At 40.5% G+C, this 10,389-nt stretch overlaps 1 protein-coding gene across 1 annotated transcript in view; it reads right to left on the reverse strand.

Moving 5' to 3' along the window:
- Window positions 1-370: 370 nt before the first annotated feature.
- LOC122550058 (ATP-dependent zinc metalloprotease YME1L1-like) overlaps window positions 371-10,389 on the reverse strand; it is a 69,297-nt gene continuing 59,278 nt past the window's right edge. The window contains exons 18-19 of the mRNA XM_043690525.1: window positions 6,078-6,164; window positions 371-947 (exon numbers count right to left, since the gene is read on the reverse strand). Of these exons, the coding sequence (XP_043546460.1) occupies window positions 804-947; window positions 6,078-6,164 (231 nt within the window). The 3' untranslated portion in view covers window positions 371-803. The remainder of the gene's footprint in view (window positions 948-6,077; window positions 6,165-10,389) is intronic.

Consider the following 10,389-nt stretch of genomic DNA (forward strand, 5'->3'; position numbering starts at 1 on the left):
GAGGTACTTACTGCTATATTCAAAATAAAAAGTACAACTTTAATAAACTTTCTATACATTGATGATTTTCAATTCCTACAATACACTGCTTATTCTACATTACAGCAAATAAGGAGGGAACTATTTTGCATTTCGTGCAATTATGTCCTCGTAACTACTTAAGGCAAAGCTAGTGATGACGTAACAAGTAACTAGTTTTACAGCTTGTGGACTTGACATCAGAAGGGCTCTCGTTTTATTACTGACTCCAGAAACATTAGCAGTAGAGAAAAGATAATGAAGGGTTGGAATGCCCAGCAGCAGCCTATGGATAAATATGACAAATAACTGAACAAATACCTGAATTACTCAATGATGAAAGCAACCCTGAGACATTTCATCTGATTTTAATTGCACTGGGAAGCACTCATCAAAATTACATCTCAAATGTGTACATAAATACTTAAAATACAGAGAAAGAAAAAAAGAAAAATAGTTGAAGGCAACAATGCTCACCATGTTTCTTGTCCACCTTTAGATTTTACACTACACAGAGCAAAATATTCATAAATGAAGAATGAATCACTTAAAAAACCATCCATTTATTCAATGGATGCAGTTGAGCTGGAACTTAATTAAGTTCCAGAGCACATATGTTTGGTAATTTCACTGTGCAAGTTATCATTTTCTGTGACTATAAAAATACTAACAATGCCCTTAAGTGTTAAAATCACCTATAGTATGCATTTGGTGGGCTACTGCTCTTCCACATATATACATTTGAGTAAATAATGAAGAACTGTTGTCTCTTTTACAATGAGAAGTTATTTTAGTTCTAGTCTCTTTCCCTCAAGAACCATTTGTATCTCTTTGGCATCCAGTGTCTCATACTTCAACAAAGCCTCTGCAAGATTTTTGTGTTCTTTTGCATGAGTCTTCAAGATTTGCTTTGCTCTTTCATAAGAATCCTGTGTTTAAAAGAAAAGATTTTTAATACAGTCTCAAAGATCTAAATCAAAATTAGCATATCACAAACATTTAACATTAAGACTACTAATTTAGTGATATTTTCTGTGTACTGTTATCATATCCATAGTCTAAAGCACCACACACTCAACAGTATTGAAAATAAATTAAATGAATTGAAATTAAATTACACAATGGTTATACAGTTTAGTAAACAAAAAACGTTAGAACATGTACTAAATTGTGATCCAAACAAATTAGAATTGGCTACACATGCCAAACTAAAGATAGCAGTCTGAAGAAACTTGAATCTGAATTATTTCAAAATTGCAAGGAAATGTGGCAAGAAAACAATATGTGAGCAAATGCAAGCATGCAAAACCAAAACCCTGTGAAAGACCAGTATTCATGTAGCAGTTTTCATGACCTTATGATATCCCAAAATACCTTCTAGGAAATTAGGCACTTACACGTGTACATATGAATTATGAGCAGAAATAAGTAATTTGTCTTTTCAAATCTGATTCACCATTCAATAAGGTCCTTGCTGGTCTGTGTGGGTTTCACAACAATTGCAGTAACCTATGATTTCTTTGCCTAATAAGAATCCATCTACATCCACCTTAAAAATATTCCATAACCCAACTCCACCATCTTCACAAGCAGAGAGTTCCAAAGTTACACTATCTTCCAAGAGAAAACGTAGCCCTTCAGCTGTCTTAAAAAGGGTGACCCTTAATTTTAGAAATGTCCACTAGTAATAAGTTCACCCACAAGAGTAAACAACCTTTCCGCATCCACCCTGTCAAGATCATTCAGAATCTTATAAACTTCAATCAAATCACCCATCACTACTTTAAACTCCAGTTAAAACAAGCCAAGACTGTTCAATCTTCCTTCATAAGAGAACTCACTCATTCCAAACATCATTCTAGTAAACGTCCTTTGAACTGCCTCCAATGTTTACTGACATCTTCCTGCAAATAAGACTACCAAAATTACACTCGATACTTGAAATGTGGTCTCACCAATGATCTACATAACTGATGCATAGCACCCTTAATGTTATATTCAATTCCTCTTATAATAAACGATAGCAATCCATTAACCTCCTTAATTTCTTATGGCACGTGCATACTAATATTGTGACTCATGCACTCGAAGATCATAAGACCATGAGATATAGGAACAGAATTAGGCCATTTGGCCCATCGAAGCTGCTCCAACATTCGATCATGATGGATGTTCTCAATCTCATTCTCCTGCCTTCTCCCCGAAATCCCTGATCCCTGACGAATCAAGAACCTGTCTACCTCTGTCTTTAATGCACTCAATTATTTGGTCTCCACATCTTCTGCACCAATGGAATACCACAGATTCACTGCCCTCAGGCTGAAGAAATTCCTCATCTCAGTTCAAAAGGGTCATCCCTTCACCCTAAACTGTGCTCTTGCGTTTTTGTCTCTTCTATTCATGGAAACATCATCTCTGTGCCTATTCTAACCAGGCCTCAAAGTATTCTCTAAGTTTCAATAAGATACCCGCCCCCATCCTTCTAAACTCTACCCAAATCCTCAGCTGCTCCTCATATGACAAGCCCTTCATCGCTGGAATCATACTTGTAAACCTCCTCTAGTCCTCTTCCAATGCTAGCACACCCTTCCTTAAGTACGCGGCCTTAAAACTGCTCACAGCTTTCCAAATATGGTCTGACCAGTGTCTTACACAGATTCAGTACCTCTTTGCTCTTTTACTCTAAACCGCTTGAAATGCCCATAGAGCAGAGTCAGCATGGTTTTATGAGCGGAATATTCTATTTAATCAATTTATTGGAGTTTGGTGTAGATGAAAGGACACCCATTGATGTACTGTTCTTAGATTTCCAGAAGGCATTTGAACAGCTTCCCTTTAAAAGGTAACTTTGCCAAATGCATCTGTCTTCCCAAATGCCAATTGAGCCTGCATGTGCCCCTTAACAGAAACCTGAGTCTCTTTGTACTTCAGAGTTCTAAAGCCTTCCCCCATTTAGAAAATAGTCTACATAACTACTCTCCTTACAAAGTGCATAACCTCTCAATTTCCCAAAGGTATTCCATCTGCCACTTCTTTGCTCACCCTACTAGTCTGTCTAAGTCTTTGTGCTTCTCAACACTACTGCTCCTTCCAACCTTGTTTCATCTGCAATCTAGCAAAAATGCCCTCAGTTCCTGCATTCAGATCATTAAGGTATGACGTGAATCGTTGTGGTCCCAACATGGACCCTTGTGGAAGTCCACCAGTGACCGGCTGCCATCCTGAACAAAACCCCTTTGTCACCACTCTGCACAATCAGCCAATCCTTTAGCTATGCCAGTACCTTGTCCCTAACAACATGGGACTCATCTTATTTAGTAGACTCCTGTGCAGTACCTTGTCAAAGGTTTACTGGAACACCTAAATCCCTCTTCATCTTGGAATTTCATAGGCATTCTACATTTAAGTCACACTTCACCTTTTTATTTTCCTACCAGTGTGAACAACTTCACAATTCAACCCCCCCGCCCCCCAAACATTATACTCTGCCAGATTTTTGTCCATGCACTTGATCGATCTGTACCAGTCTGCATCCTTATTTTTATAATTTCCACAACATACTTTTCTATCTGGCTTTGGGTCATCTGCAAATTTAGCTACCATGACTTGGGTGAGGAGATCAAATGCATCAATATAAATTATAAAAAGTTGAGAAAATCCATAACAGATTGCTGTGAAATTCCACTTATCATATTCTGTCAATTAATCAAGGCCCATTTACGCATACTGTTTTCTGCCAGTCAGCCAATCTTCTATACATGCCAGTACATTACCCTGAGTACTGTAAGCTCCTACTTTGGCAAAGTTACCTTTTAAAGGGAAGCTGTTCAAATGCCTTCTGGAAATCTAAGAACAGTACATCAATGGGTGTCCTTTCATCTACACCAAACTCCAATAAATTGATTAAATAGGATATTCCGCTCATAAAAACCATGCTGACTCTGCTCTATGGGCTATTTTCAACTATCCGGTTACAACGTCCTAAATGCTTAATTCTTAACAGCTTACTCACAACAGACATCATGCAAACTGGCCTATAATTTCCTGAGTTATGTTCCATTCTTGAACAGAAAAGTTTTATTGTAAAATATAACCTAAAGGTAAAGATGCCATTGTCTGACCGGATCGTAAGACTACATTCCCATTACAGAGATACTTGGTTTAACCAGAGAGTCACCATACCTCAGGTGAGTTGAGAGGTTGAGGAGGAGACTCTTTCATAGCAACCTCAGTGTGGAAACTGAAGCTATGCCGTTGGCATCACTCCGCACTGCAAATCAGCTATCCAGCCAACCGGGCTAACCTGCACCACTTAAGACCATAAAAAAACTGAGAAGTAGGCCCATTCAACTCATCGGGTCTGTTCTACCACTCAACAGCTGATCCGAAAATCCTCAATTCCATTTTTCTGCCTTTTCTTCATAACCCTTGATTCCCTTATAGATTAAAAGTGGTCTCTCACAGTGTTGAATATAAGACATTATCCAGCCTCACTATCCCTCTGCAGAAAAAAATTCCACAGATTCACCAGCCTCAAAAGAAGAAAGTCCTTATCTGACATGAATGTGCAACCCCTTATCCTGAGATTGTGCCCTCTGGACCTGAACTCTCCCACAAGGAAAAGAACTTTTCTACATATTCCCTGTCAAATCACCCAATAATCTTGATTTGGAGGTGCTGGTGTTGGACTGGGGTGTACAAAGTTAAAAATGACACAACACCAGGCTATAGTCCAACAGATTTATTTGGAAGCACTAGCCTTTGGAGCACTGCTCCTTCATCAGGTGGTTGCCCAATAATCTTGGATGTTTCAATAAGGTCGCCTCTCATTCTTCTTTATGCTAATGAGTACACTTTACTCAATCTTTCCTCATAACCAGTCCCTCCATATCTAGATTATTACTTTCCTGTCTGTTGGAACCTTTCCAAATTCTAACAGATTCTGGAAAATTAACACCAATGCATCTGCTACCTCATTAGCCACCTCTTTGAAGGGTCCTATGAATAAGTCAATGAAGAGCCAGAAACATCAACCTGCTGCTCCATCTCAATGCTCAGTACTCCTTCTCTAGTGATAAGAATTCTAAAAAGTTCAATTTTTTCTTCCACCAACTGATCTACAGCTATTTTTAGTATGTTTTTGTATCCTCCATAGTGGGGACAGAAGCAACATATTCCACGCATCTTCTGTTTTTTATTACCAACTCACCGCTCTCAACCTCTAAAGAGTTAATATTCACTTAGTTTTTTCCTTGTAAAAACTTTGCTACTTTTACATTTCTAGCTAGCTTCCTCTCCTGCAGGAATTCCTTGGTCCTAATTAACATTTTATTCATTGCTGTCTCTCTTTGTATTCTGACCAATCATCTTCACATGACTATACCTTTTGACCACAAGTTTCATGCTCTCCTTAACATCTTTAGTTAAATATGGTTGGTAGTGTGCCCTTTGAAATATTTCTTTACAGCCGGAGTATTCAGAAATGCTGCCTTTAAATATATGCCAACACTTTTCTACTAATCTATTTCCTAAAATAATATCTAGTTCTAGCTCAGCTTTGACGTGCACATAGTTGTCCTTCCTATGTTTAAAATACTAATCTTAGACCTACTTTCTTGTGTTGTAAAATTCAATCATATTAAAATTATCTAGATGGTACCTTGGAAGTCATTAATCAATTCAGTCATGCTGTATAACATTAAGTCTTGCCTATTTGGTAGTCGCGATTGTCATGCTAGAAAAGCAGTAATCAATTTGCACATTAGCTCTGTGATCATGTGCTGACGTTTTGTAATTAATATTGGCCTGGACAATAGAGATTCTCTCTCATTGCTTGGCTTCTTCATCTGACAAAGTAGTTAATCTGAAAAAAAGTACTTCTAGTGAAGGACTCTCTCAGTAGTGCACAGTCAACCTAGGTTATTCTTGTCAGGATTCTGGACAATGAAAAGTGTTGAAAAATAATCAGATTTAATCTGGACTTCAGAAATGTCTACCATAAATATGTTCAAAGGTTTGGGTATTGTATTAGCTAACAAAGCAAACAAAAATAATCTTACCCTCAATAATATCCTGACTTCTTGTTCAATAGCAGATTGTGTATCTGGGCTTGCTCTTTCTGGATCTGAATAAGTCATCACTCCAAGCTTCAGACAAAAACAAAATAGAATGCGATCACAATGCGACATAATATTGAACTTCATGAATACATCACCTAACAGCTCATTTTCACAGTAACAGCAGAGATGACAAAAATAGGCTGTGTGTTACTTTTGCAGATGCAGAATGGGGTAAGGGTGCAGTTAAATGTTAGACACTCACTTAACCCTGTTATGGAGGTGTTCTCTAAAATTAAGTGAAGACTTGCAGGAGAGCTTTGTGCTGAAATGGACTGCAGACAAGCTTGATGTGAGCTGAAGTATCTTCCAAGATATAAGTGGACTGATGGGTTTTGACAATATTTATGATAATGAGAGTTTCTATTAATGATCAACAAGAAGGAAGCAAAGCCAATGCTGTTAATGCCAAAATGATTTCAGCAGGAAGAATTCATTGAATTTTAAGCTCCAGATTTTCCCATCCCACAGTGTGATGGAATGGAGGCAGCAGAAAAAAAAAGCTGAACAGCAGCAACACATTCTGTTTCTGTTTTCATCATCGGCAATTTTCACAAGGACCTATGTCAATTGACATGCTAATTAAATTGTCTATGGGCCTCTTAAAAACCTAACTTTGTTTTGTTGAAGTTTTAATAGGGATGGTTTGCCTTTTGGAATCCTCAGCTTCAGATAATAAGGACAGGTATACAGCATGTCAGCAAACAAAACTTTCCGAAGGTCAAAAATGTGGTACAAGATAGTGAATTACCTACCTTAGAGCAGTACACAACGAATTCAAGGGGCTGACTGACAGCAGTCCATGTATGTGCAAGTACATACAAGATAATAGTGATGTCATATACAGAGGAATCTCAATTATCCAAGTATCAGATTATCTGGCAAGATTGCAATGTCTTGGTGTTCGGCTAAATTATGTTATCTGGCATTCGATTATCCAGAATTCGATCAGCCGAGCAAAATACTTTCTCCTCCCCCCTATCGTTTGGATAACTGGGGTTCCTCTATACATAAAGGACTTTCTTTGCATCTGCTTTGGGAGGTGGACATTACTGCATTTGTTGCCCATCCCTAATTGACCTTGTACTGAGTGGCCTGTTAGGCCATTTACAGAGCGTAGTTAAGTTTAAACCATATTACTGTGGGTCTGAAGTCACATGCTGGCCACCAGGTAAGAATGACAAATTTCTTTTCCTAAAGGACATTAGTAAACCAGATGAGTTTTTTTTTTAAATGAGAATTGATAGTTCCATGAACACTACAGCTAAGACTGGCTTGATGTTCTAGATTTATTTCAGTTTAAATTTCACCAGTTTCCAGTGTATCACTGTCTGTGACTCCCAATTTAATGAAGTATTGCTTTAAAACTCCAACCTAGAGGGAAGAGAGACATGCTCTCTAGAATAAAAGATTTGGAAAAGAGAGAGAATATTTATCAAGAAAACATATGCTAATAATTGGCTGACAACTTTGTTTGAAAGCAGCAATTTTATTCTTAGACATAGGATATTTGCAGAACACTTAAATGATGACCTTTCCATCTGACACCTTACCCTCCCAGAAGTATCCCATTTCCATTCACAGATCCTTGCAGCCTATTCAGATAGCGAAATCACCTCTTATTGAAAACTCCGATGCAGGGAAAAACTGATTCCAAGAGAGTTTCACAACCCACAATCAAACATAACTCCTACTGGAATACGCAGTCCCAAATGTTACTAATCTGGAGTTAAAAATTAGAAATATCTGATACATGTATACTTAACAGAGTAACAGTCATACAGCATGGAAACGGACCCTTTGGTCCAACTTGATCCTGCCGACCTGGTATTCTAAGCTGCACTAGTCCCATTTACGTGTGTTTGGCCCATATCCCTGTAAACTTTTTCTATTCATGGATCTGTCCAATGTCTTTTAAATGTAATTGTACCCACCTCCACCGCTTCCGCTGGCAGCTCATTCCATACATGCACCACCCTCTGTGTGAAAAAGTTGCCCCTCAGGTCCCATTTAAAATTTCCCTCCCACAGCTCAAATTCTCCAGACCTAGCAACACCCTTGTAAACTTTTTCTATACCCTTCTAGCTTTACAACATCCTTTCAATAGCTGGGCAACTTGAATTGTAAGCGTATTCTAAAAGTCTTGTACAGCTGCAACATGGTGTCCAAACTCCAAAGTCAATGCTCTGACCAATAAAGGCAAGCGTGCCAAAATGCCTTCTTCACTACTCTCTACCTGCGACACAGCTTTCAATGAACTATGAACCTGCACCCACTAGGTTCCTCTATTCAACAACACTCTCTGGGACCCTACCAGTAACTGTGTTTGCCTTACTAAAATGCAACACCTTACATTTATCTACACTCTCGCTTCTTGGCTCACTGGCCCATCTTTGTACTTTTTAGATACTTCTGCACTGTTCCTACTTTGGTGCCACCTGCAAACTAACTAATCACATTTCCTATAATTCTCATACAAATTATTGACATAAATGATGAACAACAGTGGACCAAGAACCGATCCCTGTGGTTCACTGCTGGCCACAGGCCTCCTAACAACCTTCTATCACCACTCTTTCTTCTACCATCAAGCCAATTTTGTAGCTAACTGGCTCTCTTCCTGGATCTCATATGATCTAATCTCACTAAACAGTCTACCACGTAGGACCCTGTCAAAGGTCTTGCTAAAAGCCGTGTAGATAATGCCTTAATCTATCTTCTTGGTAGCCTCTTCAAAAAACTCAAATTTGTGAAATACGATTTCCCACATAAAGCCACGCTGACTATCACTAGTCAGTCTTTGCTTTTCCAAATGCATGTAATGCCTGTCTCTCAGAATTGCCTCCAACAACTTGCCCACCACTGACATCAGACTCAATGGTCAAAAGCTCCCTGGTTTTTCCTTGCCACCTTTCCTATATAAAAGCACAAAATTTGCCCCCTCCAGTTTTCCGGCACCTCACTGATACAAATAACTCTGTAAGGGACTGCACAATCTCTTTCCTAACTTCCATAAATGGTCTGTCAGCAACTTTTCTGCTTCAATTACCCGACGGTCGGAGGAGGAGCGTCTTATCTTCCGACTGGGAACCCTCCAACCGCAGGGGATGAACTTGGACTTCACCAGTTTCTTCATCCCCCCTCCCCCCACCTTGTCTCAGCCGGATCCTTCCAGCCCGGCACCGCCTTCCTGACCTGCAGTCTTCTTCTTGACCTCTCCGCCTCCACCCTACTCCGACCTATCACCCTCACCTTGACCTCTTTCCACCTATCACATTTCCAACTCCCCTCCTCCAAGTCCCTCCTCCCTACCTTTTATCTTCTCCTGCCGAACACTCTCTGCTCATTCCTGAAGAAGGGCCTGTGCCCGAAACGTCGAATCTCCTGTTCCCTGGATGCTGCCTGACCTGCTGTGCTGTTCCAGCAATAAAGTTTCAACTGTCAGCAACTTTTCTCTAGGTAAAAACAATGACTGCAGATGCTGGAAACCAGATTCTGGATCAGTGGTGCTGGAAGAGCACAGCAGTTCAGGCAGCATCCGAGGAGCAGTAAAATCAATGTTTCGGGCAAAAGCCTTTCATCAGGAATAAAGGCAGAGAACCTAAAGCGTGGAGTTTAAGCTAGAGAAGGGTGGCCACTCCCACAACCACTTCCGCTCCTCTCAATTCCTCATGCATTACACGTGATATCACTTTCGCCCCTCACATCATCGCTGATGTCACACGCCCAGTGACTTCTGCCACCCCTACAGCCGTGTCTGCCACGACTTCCACCCCGACCAACACCACTCACCTGCATTCTGCTGACACGTCCCCCCACAGATCCCACTGTCACCATTCCCGGCCCCCAGAACCCTGAGGGGAGCACCACCCTTGCTCATGACTCCACCCCCATTCCCCCACCATCACACCCATTCCAGTTACTGGCTCCGCCCCACACTCACACCAGATCCGAGCTCACAGCCCTGCCGAGTTTTCACCATCCCTCCAGACCTTCCCCTCACTGAAGACAAACGATCATTCCTCAGCAAAGGACTCACCTTCATCCCCCTCCATCCTCGCATCAATGAATTTAATACACGCCATGACGTTGAATACTTCTTCCGCCACCTCTGCCTCCGAGCTTACTTTCACAATCAGACTCCCACACACCTTCCGAGGACCCCTTCGCCCACCTCCAACACACTGCATCCACCTGGACACCCCGCACTAGCCTATTACCTGCCCTCGACCTCTTCATTTCCAACTGCCGCCAG

Source organism: Chiloscyllium plagiosum, chromosome 5, assembly GCF_004010195.1.
Source record: "Chiloscyllium plagiosum isolate BGI_BamShark_2017 chromosome 5, ASM401019v2, whole genome shotgun sequence".
NCBI lineage: Eukaryota > Metazoa > Chordata > Chondrichthyes > Orectolobiformes > Hemiscylliidae > Chiloscyllium > Chiloscyllium plagiosum.